Genomic DNA, 16,410 nt, shown 5'->3' with positions numbered 1-16,410 from the left:
CCTATAGTTGACAAGGCTGTTGAGTACATCCTTGCTCAGCCCGATGGTATGTACAACCTATCTTGAACCCTCAATGAGCACAACTGACTTTCTTCTAGCTCACTAAACTATTTAATACGAGGACACGGGAGAGATTGCTGAGGGTCTAGATAGAAAACAACGGGGATTTATAGCGTGCATCTATGCAGGACTCTTTAGACATGGGGTATCTGAGTAGTGTGGCGCTAATTGTACACTGATACATGCCGGTGCTTTTCTCCTTCCTTTATCGTGTATATCACTTTCAATGCAGTTTTGAATGATTTGGATTCCAGCAACGTTGCCTTAGAAAGTCGCTTGGACTGATGCAGCCCCAGTATAATGCGCGAGTTGGCTGATCACATAAAAGCAGATAGCCACGAGGTCTCTCGGAAATGTAGTACAACAGAAGAAATTAGCTAGTTAAAGTCGAGGAGCAAGTCAAGCGCGAATTTCAGGGTGCTGGCGAGCGTCGTCATCACCGCAGACACTAAGAAACGCGCGTTGGAGCCAGATAGTCTGACATTCTGCCGAGCCTCTTCTGGGCACAATACTAGTTATCGCTCAAAGAAATTGTACTTCCGAGTTCTCAATTTTCTGGCCATTTTGATCTTTTCCCTGAATGGCACATTGAACTCGCAGTAAGACCCCGAATTGTGCATTTCGTCTTCTTGCTGTGTCTGCTGGTTAATTTGAGCTGCTCAAAGCTCGGGCGGATCTTTTTGTCTCCTTCTCCCTCTCTGCTCGTCAATCTCCCCAATAATTCCAGCCCTCCATCGCGGCTCCGGAACTATATTCCTCTGCAAACTATAACGTGGTCAGGCGGAATAGTGAAACTAGATAGACAACACCAGAAAAAGTGGAACAGGCTCCAGCTCGACCACCATCGCAACCTCACCCTCCCCCAACACCCCGCCCCGACAATAACCCTCGCCCACCTCGCCCATCCTAATGGCCTCAGCCGGGGGCTTGACTCGCCGGAGAGGTGGCGGTCGAGCTACTGGCCCGGACGATAATGATGACAGCCGAGTATCCTCCCCTGTCCCCCGGAACGGCTCCGCGATGGACAATCGCATCCCCGAGACGTCATACACGAACTCAGAGAATGGACACAAGATCGCCTTTGATCCTAGGGATATCAGCGAAACGGAGGAACGAAGCAAGCAACCGAAACTTACACTCATGGAAGAGGTGCTCCTGCTGGGGTTGAAGGACAAACAGGTCAGTTTTGACCCCTCTAGAAGTGGAGGCTTGTCGCACTTCTGGCATTTGAACAATGGCTGACAGGCGCCTGGAAATCCCGCAGGGCTACTTGTCATTTTGGAACGAAAACATTTCTTACGCTTTGCGAGGATGTATTGTCATTGAGCTGGCACTCCGCGGCCGAGTTAGCATGCAGAAGGATTCCTCTCGACGAAGGTTCCCCCTAGCCGATCGGGTGATTGAAGTTATCGATGACACATTGACGGGAGAAGTCTTGCTGGACGAGGCATTGAAGATGATGAAGTCGAGTGAGAAGATGAGCGTGAACTCTTGGATCGACCTGATGAGCGGTACGTACAACATCCCTTCTCTCTTTTCGACATGCGCTAACCACCATGCGCGCAACAACAGGCGAGACTTGGAACCTGATGAAGATCGGATATCAATTGAAACAAGTGCGCGAGCGTCTCGCTAAGGGCCTTGTAGACAAGGGAATCCTCCGAACGGAAAAGCGTAATTTCCTCCTCTTCGATATGGCCACCCACCCCGTCGCCGATGGCGGCGCCAAAGAAGACCTCAACCGCCGAGTGCGCAACATCTGCAGCAGTCGCACTGTCATCCTGCCAGCCAACCAATGGCTTCCCGAAGACATCGAGTTCCGCTACCTACGCACAATCACCATGGTGTGCGCCGCCTACGCCGCGAACGTCTTAGAGAATGCGCTGGTCACCATGAGCCATGAAGCTCGAGAACGGGCCTTTGCACAGGTGGACGAACTTCTGGCCGAGTACTCCCAGTGGCCATTTGCGCGACGCCCAGGCGGCTCCCAATCTATTGGGGCTAATTTGGCCCAGGCCATCAACGACGAAATAAGCAAGGGCAGTGACAAGGAGCTTCAGCTTGAGGTATTACCAACCAATTCCTCAACCAAAACCACGGACATTGATTAACTTCTCTTCTCTAGGTTGTCGCGGCTTGTCTAAGCGTCTTCACTAGGCTCGACTCTCTCCTCTAAGTCTAGCTCTTGTACTTTTCCCGTTATCTTCTTTCCATTCCATCCCATTCCATCTACTGCCAATTACCATTCTATCCGATTCTCACCGTCCATATTCTTGCCCTTAAGCCCGCCGTCGGTGATTATCAAACATTACTTCTGCCCCGGGATCTTTGATGAAAAGAAAATTGCCCGTTAACGTTTGTTTTTGAACTCTTCGGCGTACGAGGCTAGGTTGGGCTAGGTTCCGTTGCTCCTTGAGCCTCAAGAAGGACAGGCTGTGTTTGTTTAATATGAAAGCTAGTCAAGCGAAAGCGACGCAATGTATTACTCTATAAGATTTAGCATTTTCTCCTTTTCTTCTTGAAGACTGTCATGACGTGTATCTTCCAGTTGACTTTCTCCGGGTTGTCCTGCGCCCAAATATTCTCTATTTAATGTCTAGGGGTCAAGGCAAGAAAACGAATTGCTCTAATTGACCACTGAGAACTAGATGAAAGAAAAACAGTTTCATTATTCGTGTGCTCGATTGAGTATAATTCAGATACTGAATACAAGAATCATTGCAAAAGGTTGAGGCGCTTGCTGTTATGTGCCGTACGAAGCAAAATATGAAAAAAATGCAAAGCGTAAATCAGGTATTCACTCGAAGCACATGGATCCCACCCATCCTCTCCCCTCCAGCAGCCGCAGCATTAGAAGAAAGGGAGCCCGCCCCGTTAACAAGATCAACAACATCCTCAACTCTTCCCCGAACAGTGTTCTTCTCAACCATAGTCGCAATCAAGCCTAGCGTCTTGCCGTCCGGTTCAACATGGACAAAGCGCGCCTGCGGCGTCCCCTCGCTCTTCTTCGGGTTGACATTCAAGACGGGGTTGGCATCCACAGCTGAAAGGACTGCACCGCCGTCTTTGATGATGGCTGGGGCGTTGGTTTGGGTAAGGATGACCTCGCCCGTACAGTCGAGGAGGATATCAACAGGCCCCCACTTGTTTTTGCGGAATGTAGTCTTCAGGTCGAAATCCTTGGGCATTGGATCCGGGACGAGGATGGTTTCATCGACGTCGGAGGTCTGGCGAAGTTTGGCGGATGCGTCTTCCGAGGCGCAGGTGACGCAGATCCAGGGACGGTAGCGCGGGAATAGGGACTCGGAGCGGAGGAGATGGAGAGCCTGCGTGCCGACCTCGCTATGGTGGGCATTTGTGATTAGAACGCGGAGATCCTTGCGGGCTGTGGGATCGAGGCCCGCGTATTTGAAGAGCGCTTGCCAGGCTGTGAGGGCTGGTAACGGGATAGTTGCTGCTTCTGCGGCGGAGATGTTCTGAGGCTTATGCGAGATCTCGTCCTCTGTTGCGAGGACGTAGTCCGCTGCTGCGCCGTCCTGGGAGTAGTCGATCAGGCCGAAAACGACCTCGTCGACTTTGAACCTGGGCCCGTCGGGCTTCTCATGGTCCTCGGTGGGAGTGCTGATGATTGTACCGCAAAAGTTGTGGACGGGCACTTGCGGAATGGATTTGATTGGGTTAAGCTCCTTCGCCAGTCTAAGCTCGTCATGCGAAAATGCGGCGGTTTGGACTTTGATGAGGTATTGAGATGGGGAGGGCTTCGGTGTTGGGAAGTCTGTGTCGAAGACTACTTCTGAATCTACTCTGGGATTGTCCAGAGACGTGTCGTCTCGGATGGCGGTAGAAGCGGGACACCAGTAAAGAGCCCTCATTGTGTCCGGGACGAATGTCTGTTCGTCCATTGTCGTGGAGAGTCGCTTCGCTGGCTTCATTGTTGCTGGTATCACAGTCGGGGCTATGTCGTTGCAAGGCTATCAAATAAGGGGGTGCGGTTTTGGCGAACAATCAAGAATGATAGAAACGATAAGCTGTGATAGGTAAAAAAAAATGTTGCGAGTCATTTTGTCCTTCGGATAATAGCATCGTCACTGCGATATACTCCAGTGTCAAGTCTCGCCACCCCGGACGTTGCATTGACGTAACTAACTGACAGCCAGTCGGATCAGCAGCCAGGTCCACCTTAACCCCAGAGTATGATATAAAACTGTGCTCAATAATGGGACAAAGGTACTTATGACTGTCCGGAAAGTAATCAAGGGGAAAAGCTTGCGTTGTCTCTTGCTCTGATCTCATCGAGCACATTGTAGACTTCCCTCGGGTGCTCGAATACATGCCAAATATTTTTCGGAACATCCTTGAAAGCCTCGGCGAATCTCTTGGACGAGTTTTTTTCTTCCATTTGAGGTACATCCGTGACTTTTCTAATGAGTATTGCGTGGATCCACTCGGGATGTCTTCTGTAAATCTCCGCGTAGGCTTCGGGGTCCGTCTGTGTGGAGTCTCCGATGCAAAGTGCTCGCCGATGCGGAAACCATTTCCGGATCTTCCTTATGCGGTCTACCTTGTATTCCATCGTGTTGACTGTGAAGGATTTGACCAATTCGCTCATGTCCAACCATGAGGAATCTCGAAGAATGAGGGTCCCTGGGGTGAAATGATCGCGGAGGAACCCTCGAAGGAAAGGATACAGGTTGTATGGTGATGCAGAAAGGTAGAACCATGTAGGCTCAAACCGTCGTTCGATACGAGAATACAGCTGAGGCATGCCGGGGATGGGTCTCGGCTCCTCGGCGAACGTTGTGCGGATTATTCCGGTGGCATTTGAAGTCTGGGTGTACTTGATAGTGTCGTCAACATCGGATACAACCAGCCAGCCTTCGGGTCCCGCAAAGGTTGTTTCCATCGTTGCCCTATCTCTCACACCTCGGACTCGGGACCAAATGCGCAGTCCATCTTCAATGTGACGAACACCCGTATTGAGGACCTGCGAGACAATACCATTCTCTCTTGTGGGGCCAATTTCATGGATTTGAGTTGGATGGTTGGGTAGAGGGAATTCGAGCATCATCGAGTGGTCCGCAACGACCTGATATAGGAAAGGTTGTAGGCGTCGCGCAATCCGGTGGCGTATTTCCTTTTCTGTGCCTAATTCTCCGTCGAGTCCAATAAGATCTGCGATCGCTGCCACAAATTTGCTAATGTCTCGTCGGCTGTTCTTACGGAATACGCAGGCCACAACCTCCACTCGCCATGAATGAGGCTCACCAGACACATGTGAGGCTGGATACCGATATGCAGTATTATCCAGCAGCCAAACTGTGTGTTGGACATCCGCTACTTGCGGAGGTTGTCTCAGTAACGTGGACGAGACGACTCGTATCATGCTGGAGTATCGTTTCCAAGACTGCGTAAACCGCCCCAACTTCTGAGGGAGGACAGGGTCCTTCGTCCGGATAAATGGAGAGCCCATTGTTTGGGTAATGCGGTGCTTGCTAAGTAGCCAGCAGCTTCTCTCAGAAGGATTGACTAGTATCGCGCAAGGGTTGACCCTGTATCGCACGCGGGATATAGTCGTTCAACGCAAGTCAAGATAAAGAAAATACCGAAGTCAAGTCGACTTGAAAGCTCCGCTTTGGCGGCCCCTCGGCGGCTATTCTTATACGGACCCCAGTCTTTGGGGCAAACCGCCCGCCTGATCTTCATATTCACAGAGACAAGCCACAGGTCAGTGACGCCTTGCCTGTGCCAGATACAGCTCTTTTTGAGTCACTCTGTCGTTCAACCATGAGTCAGCTGGACTAAGGCAAAAGGCTCAGTCTTGTTGGGATGAACAAAGTCTCAACTGCGAATACTGGATTTGATAGAAGGAGCGCATGGGCGTGCTTCGTCGCTTGGCGCCTAGATCTGTGCTTGTGACCCTATCAAAATCAGCAGTTCGTTCCCGGGCGCCTGACTGCTGGAGGTGAGATTTCAGGCAGATGTATAGTAGAACTGGCAAGGTCAGTTGCTAGAGCCTCTTGATCTCTCAGAGCCTTGAATTTCCGCGCCCTGTTGCTCGGGCAAGGCTTTGTGAACCGCTGGAAATAGAGAACTATCCGAAATGCGAAGGTCGAGTGATCAGTACTCTCTGCGATTAGTCCTCTTATGATGCCTCGTGGGCTAGGGATTCCAGGGCGGATGAGCGGAGTTGGAGAGCGATCATCAGACTCAGAGCGGATTGGCCGTGAGGCGCACATTCTGCGCGCATCTTCTGTACCCCTGATGCAGCACGCATTCCTGCCACCTAATTTCAATGTCAGTGACGATATCCGGAGAAATGAGCGACAGCTTATTTAATGACAAGTGATCGCTCGTGTGATTCATCGACTTGAATGAAGTCTGGCAAGACGGTCGAGAGATCGACCATATTCATCTTAATGCCATTTCTATATCCAATTCTTTGAGCCCAGCCAGTGGCCACCCTCGGGTTGGATTCATTAATCAAGGATTGTTATTTGGGTGATGAAAAAAGCAAAGATAAATCAAAAGACCTGGAAAGAAAAGATCACGTGAACCAGCCTCCTTGATCAGCTCCTGAAAAACAAACGACAAACAAAACTTTCAATAAATTCGACTTCGTGAGATCGCCTTGAAATCCAATGGGCTTGCTTCTCGAGATATTGCAACACTTGGCCCACACAATTCACGAGAGGCCTGGGTGAGTTGAGCACAGTTTGAAGCATGCCCCGGGCACCGAATCGGGTCGTGGATTGGGAATCCGGCCAGGTATACACAGAAACTGTGTCAACGCCTGCCATTTCAGCCCTGGATGGCGCGGCATGGGTTCATGAATCGCCATATTTGCCTAGCGGATTCGAGGAGGGAAGCCCTTTTGGGGCATCTCCACTGAGGCATATAGCGATGAGAAAACTTGTCCTAGACCAGAGGAATTTGTCGCCCAGTTTATTCACGAACGTGCCATGGAATATTGCTAGCGATGTATGGGACCTTTTGGGTAGATGGTCAGTGAAACCTATGAATATATCCTGCCTAGGCTTATGCGCAACACTAGTAAGAAACAAACTTTGCATATGTGGAAGCTTCTTGCTACAGTATATCCGTCTCAGCTAGCTGAGACCGAGCAATACCGCTCAGTGGAGATCGAAAATCCCAAACTTTCCATGAAAGACTACCTGTCGTTAACGAAAAGCGACAGTTTGAACTGGCGGGTTGTACTAACTCTGGCATCATCATATGCTAGGATACCTGAACTTGTGGGAATTTCCGAGATCAAGAATCTATGCGCGTTAGATATAGCTACGCCCGCGAAACTGCATGCATTGCCCGAGGATACCGATCTCCAGGTAACAGCTCTGACAGACCGAATCGTTCGCGCCTGGAGCGAACTGGCTCAGACAGCGAAGGCATTCTCACATCTCCGAGTTGTAATTCTACGGCACCAGACGGATCTGTCCAAGGTGGCTCTCCATTACTTGAGGTTCTTTCCGAACCTGCAATCAGTCGTCGCATTCGGATGCCCTGGCATTGAGTCTGCATTATCTGGTGGCAACGTAGATGGGTGGACGTTAGCAGAGGTGAAGCGATCCGCCCCAGCTACTCTTTACGCACACTACAAGGCCAGTTGCAATGCAAACAGCAATGACTCAACGGTCGCGGAAAGCCCAGTCCTGGACTTTCAAATCGGCGAGATGAAGAAGTCTCGCGGACCACCCAGCACACCGTATTCGGCCATATATCTCCAGCGGATAGGTAGCGTTCCTGGAGCGAAACCCGAACCGAACACCAAGAAGCGAAAGGAAGCCGGGCCTCTTGGAGATCAGCCTGGACAGCCTCGAAAGAGCAAGGCCGTTATGAAAGACCGCACCAAAGATATAGGGGATGTGCTCAGCAGTTTTTTCTAGCTACTGCGTGTATACGGGGAGTATAGAAGTGCGCCGGATGATGTCAGCTATGTCAGCGTAATCAATCTACCTACCTAGTTACGCAAATTGTCATATAAAACCATCCAGAGTTCCTCATCCATTTCGACCATGGCCATAGGGAGTCCTCGCTTTCAATTAATAGATTGGCGATAGCGTGCGCCGGTCTCATTGGCCGCTGGGCCCTGGCCGACCGCCGCTTCCCCCGCAACGCCGCGTGATTCTCAAGCTCAACTTTCTTGACTTCTCCCATTCCAAGCCGACTGAGCATCTTATTTATTCTTTCTTATTGTTGCTGAAGCTATTTTCGGCCGGCGTCAATCTCACTTTCCGTGCTTTCTCAGTACATCGAAGAGTGCTACCCATTTGCAATAGTGGAGGAGCGAGTCTCCCCGCAGTTCTCATTTAGACCATGGCCGAACAGCTCGACGTACCGGAGAGCTCCAATGGCTCTAATGGAGCGTCCCCGCGATCAAGCACTGATTCTCGTCCACCGTCAACCGGAGGCCGGACTCCTCGACTATCCTCTCACGCCTCGAACCACCAACATCGACAGAGCTTCAGCGAATCTCTCCGCGCAGCACCTAGCTCCCCGCGTGCCCGACGCCAGCCTTCGCTCACACAGGCCGCTATACAGAGCTTAATCGACAATCCCCCAGCTCCGCACAATATGAATCCCGCCTTTGCTGGTCGAGATTGGCGCGAAATCTCAATCGGCGAGCTGGTGACCGCGAATGACCTGAGGTTCGTGGAGGTTGATACTGGAATCGAGGATGCTACGAATGTATGTCCACCTGCGTCTTTATCAAACTACTGGACTAACGGGCTTGTGGGTGGTAGATCCTTATTGACTCTGATGCTCCAGTGCTGTTGATTCGCGAGACGCCCGAGCACAAGACAGCTGTTGGGACCTTTGATTATAGCGACCTCAACACGTACCTCCTACTTGCAGCTGGTTTGACCAGGCCCGATGAAGGCTTACTTCCTGCTTATGAGGAGCTTGCCCGCAAGGCTCGCGAGAACATTCCGATCCCGATGAGAGACGTGAAGGAGCTGGGCAGAAAGGAACCGCTGACGACGCTCCCGGCGTCTGCCAGCTTGATGACGGCAGTTGAAACATTTGGGGGTGGGGTGCATCGTGTGGTCGTGATTGATGAGCGACGAGACAACGAGGTCCTAGGCATTGTCAGTCAATTTAGGCTCGTCAAGTTTCTCTGGGAGAATGGCCGGTGCTTTCCAGTGCTAGACCAACTGTACCCACAGTCGTTGCGAGATCTGAAGATTGGTTCTCACGCGGTCATCTCAATCAAGTATGTTTATGGTCTCTCCTGGAGTGCGCATACTGACGTTCGTTAAGTGGCGACAAGATGCTCTCTGAAGCGCTGCAGCTGATGCATAGCGAAGGAATATCGTCAGTGGCCGTTGTCGACAATCACTTCAACGTTGTTGGAAACATATCTACCACAGATGTTAAGGTACGGCTAATTACCGGTGGGCTATATCGCTCACCGGCCCTTTTCATGTACTTGCTGACCAGAATAGCTCCTCACGAGGTCATCATCACTCCCTCTTCTAAGCAATACGTGCACACATTTTATCTCAGTCATCCTCTCGACGCGCGGCCTTCAAGAGGGCAAGGACTCATTCCCTGTGTTTCACGTAAACCCAGCTTCGACCCTAGCCCATACAGTGGCTAAAGTAGTGGCTACCAGGTCGCACCGGTAGGTTTTGCTCGTTTCCTTCTACTCTATGCAGCGCTGACTTACGCTACGTAGCTTATGGGTTACCGATCCCTATTCACCGTCGTCATCAGGGCCTCCTACCCCCTCTCACTCAATGGTGCACATTCCACTCCAATCACCGCCTGAATCTCTCAATCCGCCCGTGGCCAATGTGCAGCCGGTCGGCCAACCAACACAAGGGCCTTATGTAAGCCCTGCACCTCTTACACCATCGATTCCAGCGTCTGCTCTACCGGGGGCTCGACTCTCCGGGCGTCTCGTGGGCGTGGTCAGTTTGACTGACGTCTTGAACTTACACGCGCGAGCTAGCGGGCTAAGCCCGGCGGATCCAGCAGAGAGTCGCAGTCGGCGACGACGAAGTAGTAGCTCGAGTATTAGTGTGCGGCGAAGCGGTGAGATAGGGCGAGAACTATTTAGCCGGTGAAGCATTGGAAGAGCCGTGACTGAGAGAACTGGAGTTTTACATGCACATTACACCAAGACCTATGATTATGTTTTAGCTACATTCATACCTTCCACTCTATTCATGAGAGGAAGGATCCATCCAGGCCGGGGCCGGGACTCAAAACAGGCAGCCTGAAAATAATTAAGAATGTACCGATAGGTATGCTCGATCAGAATCGGTACTGATAGTGTATAATCCCGGTGTCTGGACGGTTCTATATGACTTATGCTTATAAATTCTCCAATTCGTAGGTGCTGGAATGTCTACGGTTCTAAGCGTGTGTACCAATCGGTCTTTTCATCCGTTTGCGTACTTTGTCAGCTGTAATAATAGGCAGTGGCGGGCCTCTCAAAAGCTAAGCTATATGAAAGGGAAACTTACAGAGTCAAAGAACAGGAACCTATCGCCTGTTGTGCTTGCCTAGCAAACACGATGAACCAGGGCAATGACTTCCGCTAATATGGCCATTCAGATTAGGGCCATTATGAGCCCACTCTATGTTGGCTTTTCTCGGCTTCTTTCTGTCTCTCTTACCCCTCCTTCCACTTCCCTCCCACAGTTAGGATGCTTACACTCTTGGAGAACGCCCTGAATTGGCCAGGTAGCTCAGGTAAAATGCCGAAAGAGGACCATTGCATGGACTTCCTTTGCTAGCTTCACACCAACCATTTGAAGAAGGATACCTTCATCATCAGCGAAGCCCAAGAGCGACTCAAGATCCGGGTTGACAGCTCCTCATGAAGACGACAACCATGACCACGAAGTGCCGAATGTCTTCATTCCCTGGACGTACGATGACCTAGCGAATACCCCATCAACCTCGACCTTCTGGACCTGGTTAAAGGTGTGGGAATTCGGGCCAGATTCCTCAATCGCTAGAGTGCGTTCGAAGATAATGGGGAGTCTATTGGAAGTCGTCAGGCGGGTATTGCGCCCGCCTCGCTCGAGAAGCTCTGGTATATCCAAGGAAGGGAACATTAAATGATGAGAGGACTCTCAAGGTGATGTGGGAAACTCACTGGAGGTCTCAGGCGTGAGTTAAATCTCATCCTTTGTTAGCCAAGTGCTTTTGCTTATACCTCATTATAGCATTTACCTATGTGATGATAGATCAGACTCGCACATCACCAGGGCTAAACCATAGTGGTTGGTTGTGTCTACCTGATTGACAGTGAGACGCCCTTTTCAAAATGATGGTGTACCCCTTTGCCTCAAAACCTCCAAAATGCCTCTTCGCGGGAAGGAACTAGCCATATTCGCGGCTATGAACAATTGGCTGTAGAGTGAAAAGCTGAAGAAACATGTCGTTACCGGTATACTCAACCTCTGGGTTAGAAAATGGGACTGACTAATGATACCTTTTTCCACTTAGGTGATGGTATTCTCCTTGGTTGTTCCGCAGCAGAACAGAATTCTGACCTCGTATTTTGACGGGGAAAGGCAATATTAATGGTTTGGAAGTCAGACCCGTGCCACTTTCACAAGGACGGGTGGGGCGTTGTTCGGCTTCTTTCTGAATCTGAGTTACATGACAGCGGACGCCAACGACGCTCCGGATACTACCATGTTTCCAGCGCCACTCGAAGAGGAATGGGGGACGGCACACATAATAACACGGACCATTGCTCAACCGCAATGTAGTCCTCTATATTACCAAGAGGTGGGTACGGAGAACACCGACTCGCAAAGCTGAAGTTCGATAGGTGGCGAATGAGACAGTATAGAACAGTCATGCCAGGGGCAAAGACAGCCTTGGGCCAGGCCGTGTGGGTGGATGAATTGAATCAGGCCACTACTTTCCCCGCATCTACCGACTTGGGTAATTACCTACCCCTACCTACCCAGTACCCAGCCTATCGTAGCCTCTGTACTGCAGACCAGGCTAGGCTAGACCACCAAACCCGCTGAGGATGCTATTCTACAATCTACACTCGAGAATCGACTTCCCGCTTCACGGAGTGAGACTCCACCGCAGCTCTTCTGCAAGGTGCGCATTACATCACCCAGGTTCCAGCCATTCCACTAGCACTAGTGACACACGCAGTCCAACTCCAGCCCAACAAAAATAAAATTCGTCAACAACCTTCTGCAGGGGCCACGCCAACAGGACGAAAAATTCCCACTGGCACTTGCGTGGCTGCAGGACGTGGCAAGGTTACTCTGTCCTATCGCCCAAGGGATCTGGTCCTGTCCCTTCATTATTAATTTCAGGGCAGAGTGAAAAGCTCAACCATGGAAGTTAGCAATAGCGATCTCGACCCGGCTACCAACGGGATTGAATGGCTGGAGCGAGCGAGTGCCAAGCCCTCTGCAGAAGGCACTAACCGCACCCGGCCTAGCGGGAACACGATCGACAGTGGGAGAACTTTAAATATGTGATTGGGCCAATGGCACTGCAGTTGCTATTGCTAATCCATCAGTATGGGACGGTGTGGAGCCTCCGAGCCAGCTTAAGCTCACACTGCAGTCACTGCACAGGCTGCAGTGGGCCCCAGCACAAGGCTGCACAGCAGTGTGCACTGCAGTAAGGTATCCACTCTCGACCTCCCCGCCGGCGCCCCCGCCAGTTCCGGGTTCAGCATGAGGACTTCCAACAGGGTAGTGGACGGGTCCAGGTTCTGCGGCGTCAAAATCACGCGGTTGAGAAGCATCACTCTCCAAAAAGGAGCTGAAGCACTAGGCCTACCGCTGGAGATTATCGAATGTACCAGTCGATTGAAATCTAGAGTCTAGACCTCAGAATCTTACAAGATAGCTACTTTTAGTTTCCAGATTGATGTTACATCTCATCCGTCACGGGCCATCCGCAACTCGTCACATCACGTTATCGGTACTCCGCGCCCTGTCTCAACGCTCACCTTCCGTTTGCGGTCGAGGCCAGTTACCTCATTCCTATGTCAGTCCTCCGGTGGTTCGGGGCTATTCAGGGCTTGGATCATGCCCCAACGCAGTAATGTGCCTAAGTGTAACGTCGGGGGATAGACCTTGACTATTTGCAGATCAAGATGGTGTACCTTGCAGACTTGCGGTCCATTCACATATGGGCCAAGGCCAGAAGCTAGTGTGGGTAGTTTTGCAGAAATAAAAAAAAGAGAAATCCATAGAATATCAAAACCACTCTTCGCAGGTATTCAAACTATGGTATTGGTAAGGCACTGTCGAGCACACGTCAAGTCGGAAGAGAACGCCCGGTATCAATAATGCCAAAGAAAATATTCGAAGAGATCAAACCGCTCACATGTTAGTAATGTACTCTTTCATATCCAAGTTGCCAGAGAAGCCAGTAGTATCTGCAGGAGTACCATCACCAGGGCCCGTCGGTACCTGCCAATGGGACATGGTCGGGTAATGGTTCGGATCAAGATGGTTCTGGTCAAGAGTGGAGGCAAATTGGCTAAAGTCGAGGAAATCCTGATCTGCACTCTCAGCCATCCCCTGCCCTGGTAATTCTAAGCTGAGTTGGAGACCTGCATCGAAGCCCTGTAGCTCAGACAACGTGTGTTTGAATGGGTCCATCTCGGTCATGTCCAGGTCGCCCATGCTCATGTTCATGCGCGGGTTGGAGGCTTGGGAAGAAGCCGGAGTATGAGGCGGCGTGCTCCGCGGTGTAGGCAGCAACTCGATGGAGGAGCTAGGGTCCGAGAATGATGGATTGTTGTTTGGGTGAAATCCTGTGTGTAAAGACATCGACGAGGAAGGGGAGGAGGTCGAAGTGGAAACAGTTATGGGAGCCGGCCCCGGTTCTGACCGCACTCGGTGATGCTGGTTCGTTCCGGGGATGGCGTTGGGGCCTGGTGCTGGGGTAGCAGTCTGAGGTGGAGCTGGAGTCGCAGCCTGATCCTGAGCCTGGGCTTGTGCTTGTGCTTGTGCTTGTGCTTGTGCTATAGTTTGGGCGGGCAACGTAGGAGCAGACGCAATGCGGTTGCGGAACTGACTCGGCAGCTCTCCAATAACAGGCAGGCCACCCATGGATGTCGAGTCGGACATGGCATGGCGAGGGAAGAGATTTTGCCAGGTCTGCATTAGCTGCTGTTGCTGCTGTTGCTGCTGTAGCTGTGGACGCATGGTCAAGCTAGGCTCCGTAATAACGTAGGATGGCACCTGGGCTTGATTGGGGGCCTCAGCTGGGGTCATGTACGGCGGTGAGAAGTTGACCCCCGGAGTCGAGAAGGCATTGGAGCTGAATTTGCCCGGCTCAGTGCTTGGTCCAGGGATGGTGTTGCGCAGGTGAGAGAGATCTATAGTCAGCCTCCGAGCGCCATGGATGGGCCCAGTGGGTGCAACGCTGGATGCCCGATGATGACTGTTGCGTCGGCTGGAGATTGGCCGGTTCTGAGCCCGCTGGTTTTGTGAAGCGTTTGGCATTCTCGGACTATGGGAAGTAGACTCCTGCGAAAGCGAAGGGCTGGGTAGACTCGAGCTCTGTGAAGTACTAGGCATCTGCAGGCCGGAGTGCGATGAGTGCTGCAGACTGTATGAAGGTCCGGTGTGTAGTGGAGCGAGCATCTCGCTTCTCTGCGAAGCAGCGGACACGCCAGCGAGAAGTGAGTTGTCAAAGTCATGGTTCAGCTGCGCATTATGGACACGCATGTATTGAAGCATCTTTGCGCGATAAGTGTCGTCAATCTCCTCATACATTGATTCATTCTCAACGACCTCGCGGTTGATCATGAGAGCCCTCCCGGTGCGCTTCTTGTGTAGCATCGAAGCCCGATTGGCGGACTCAATGCGAGCATCCAAGCTGCGGTCTTTGCGCCTGGAGGCTGCAATAAAGGCACTGCTGATATTAGAACTGGATAGACGTATGGAGGGAAGAAGTCGCACCGTTCCTGGTTCTCCTCCTTGGTGCGGCCCTGGTTCTGACCGTAAGACTCGATGCTTGGTGGTCTGGGAGACATCTTCCTGGGTAAGGATAGTGGTGAGAATGTCAAGAGGATTGCGGGGTGGAGGTGGAGGTGGAGGTGGAGGTGAAGAAGGCTGAAGAAGAGCTGCAGAGGGTGACATGGAGGAGCAAGTTAAATGCCCGCCAGGCCAGGTCGAGAGGCGCGCCGTCCATGGTTGGCAGCTGCCGCCCAGGTCTGCGTCCTCTCTGGGTCACTGGCGGGCTTTCCATGGGGCTGCCCGCGTTAAGGTTTCTTACGCACGAAGCACCGCAGCCACGCAAGTCTAGGCCTGCCACTCTTCGCCCTCTCCTCGGCTTCCTTGCCTTTCCTCCAGGCCATTCTGAAGTCCCGTCGGTTCTTTCACCATCTGCATCAGCGAATCATCTCTTTGTGGTGTCAAGAAAGTCGTTGTCTGTCGGTCCCTGGTTGTCTCGGTTCGCTCTTCCTCCTCGCCATCTAGTACTCCTTGACAGCCATCCGATCCATCCGCCAATAGGCAAAGAAGCCATTCTGACAGCTGCAGCTAACGCACTGTTCAGCGATCAAACCCCGAATCAACTCCACTTGCCACCCTCCTGCTCCTCCCCCGGTCCCCGTCCTCTCTATCTGCTTCCAGTATAGAGCTCAGCTTCTAGCCCGGCCCCCCATCCCTTGGTCCTTTCTTCGGATGGGTAAGCTGGGAAGCTCCCTCCAATTCAATCGCAACCAGTCTACTGTCCGAGGAACTGCCGCACTGATAATGCGGGAGACAGGGCACCTTCCCACGTTTCCCCTTACAGCCACTTTCCTCGCCACTGCCCCTTCGCCTAAGGGCTTCTCGGCTGTGTGGTAAATTCTACCTTGGAATTATCTGGAGGAAGATATAGGTTGGCAAGTGGTTCCCGATCGTCCGAGCTGGCCGAGGTTTGCCCTACATCCCAGCAGCGCCTCAGACGGAAGATATCGGGGTACGCCGTACACTATCGTCTTGCGACCTCTCGTCATACGATGAGAAACTATCCCCTGTCGTCACACTCTACCCTTCGCTATCGGGCATCAGGCCATATCTTGCACTTGCATCGGGTCCGATGCTCGTGGCTCGCCTATTTTCTCCAGACCTACGTAGTAGGCGCTCAGATCGAGATTGCGCTAACGCAGGGACTCTTAGCTTTAATCTAAGGCTGTCAGAATGAGGGGCTAGACTCCAGTCTGGCTGTACAGGATGGAGGTAGAAAAATGGCGTATCTTTGTTCTTGTGTTGAGATACGCATACGGCTTCATGGTTATAGGTGTCCTCCTCACCTCGGGTGATAGGTTTAGTCTATGCACCTGTTTGACCAACCATGCGCCTCACCGATTATACAAGTCCGCCACAAGGTATA

General features: G+C 51.7%; 6 protein-coding genes across 6 annotated transcripts; 3 read left to right on the top strand and 3 right to left on the bottom strand.

Annotated features, from left to right (window-relative positions):
- Positions 1 to 969: 969 nt before the first annotated feature.
- DSM5745_10839 (GOLPH3/VPS74 family protein) lies at positions 970 to 2,171 on the top strand (the record flags this gene model as incomplete). Its single annotated transcript, XM_026752855.1, has 3 exons — positions 970 to 1,239; positions 1,325 to 1,571; positions 1,633 to 2,171. The coding sequence occupies 3 exons, from the start codon at positions 970 to 972 to the stop codon at positions 2,169 to 2,171; spliced, it is 1,056 nt and encodes a 351-aa protein (XP_026598493.1).
- Positions 2,172 to 2,849: 678 nt separating this feature from the next.
- DSM5745_10838 (NADP-dependent oxidoreductase) lies at positions 2,850 to 3,992 on the bottom strand (the record flags this gene model as incomplete). Its single annotated transcript, XM_026752854.1, has 1 exon — positions 2,850 to 3,992. One exon carries the CDS (start codon positions 3,990 to 3,992, stop codon positions 2,850 to 2,852), a length of 1,143 nt encoding a protein of 380 aa, XP_026598492.1.
- Positions 3,993 to 4,312: 320 nt separating this feature from the next.
- On the bottom strand, positions 4,313 to 5,530 carry DSM5745_10837 (phosphatidate phosphatase App1 family protein; the record flags this gene model as incomplete). The annotated part of the gene is made up of 1 exon (XM_026752853.1): positions 4,313 to 5,530. The coding sequence occupies one exon, from the start codon at positions 5,528 to 5,530 to the stop codon at positions 4,313 to 4,315; it is 1,218 nt and encodes a 405-aa protein (XP_026598491.1).
- A 1,600-nt stretch (positions 5,531 to 7,130) lies between these two features.
- DSM5745_10836 (uncharacterized protein) lies at positions 7,131 to 7,961 on the top strand (the record flags this gene model as incomplete). Its single annotated transcript, XM_026752852.1, has 1 exon — positions 7,131 to 7,961. The coding sequence occupies one exon, from the start codon at positions 7,131 to 7,133 to the stop codon at positions 7,959 to 7,961; it is 831 nt and encodes a 276-aa protein (XP_026598490.1).
- Positions 7,962 to 8,391: 430 nt separating this feature from the next.
- Positions 8,392 to 10,145, top strand: DSM5745_10835 (uncharacterized protein; the record flags this gene model as incomplete). The annotated part of the gene is made up of 5 exons (XM_026752851.1): positions 8,392 to 8,763; positions 8,820 to 9,289; positions 9,337 to 9,454; positions 9,522 to 9,700; positions 9,755 to 10,145. The coding sequence occupies 5 exons, from the start codon at positions 8,392 to 8,394 to the stop codon at positions 10,143 to 10,145; spliced, it is 1,530 nt and encodes a 509-aa protein (XP_026598489.1).
- A 3,255-nt stretch (positions 10,146 to 13,400) lies between these two features.
- Positions 13,401 to 15,064, bottom strand: DSM5745_10834 (uncharacterized protein; the record flags this gene model as incomplete). The annotated part of the gene is made up of 2 exons (XM_026752850.1): positions 13,401 to 14,943; positions 14,991 to 15,064. 2 exons carry the CDS (start codon positions 15,062 to 15,064, stop codon positions 13,401 to 13,403), a joined length of 1,617 nt encoding a protein of 538 aa, XP_026598488.1.
- Positions 15,065 to 16,410: the final 1,346 nt, after the last annotated feature.

This window comes from Aspergillus mulundensis (genome assembly GCF_003369625.1).
Source record: "Aspergillus mulundensis strain DSM 5745 chromosome Unknown scaffold_17, whole genome shotgun sequence".
Taxonomy (NCBI): Eukaryota; Fungi; Ascomycota; class Eurotiomycetes; order Eurotiales; family Aspergillaceae; genus Aspergillus; species Aspergillus mulundensis.
The sequence above is the reverse complement of the archived record's forward strand: the minus strand, read 5'-3'. Positions and strand labels throughout refer to the sequence as shown.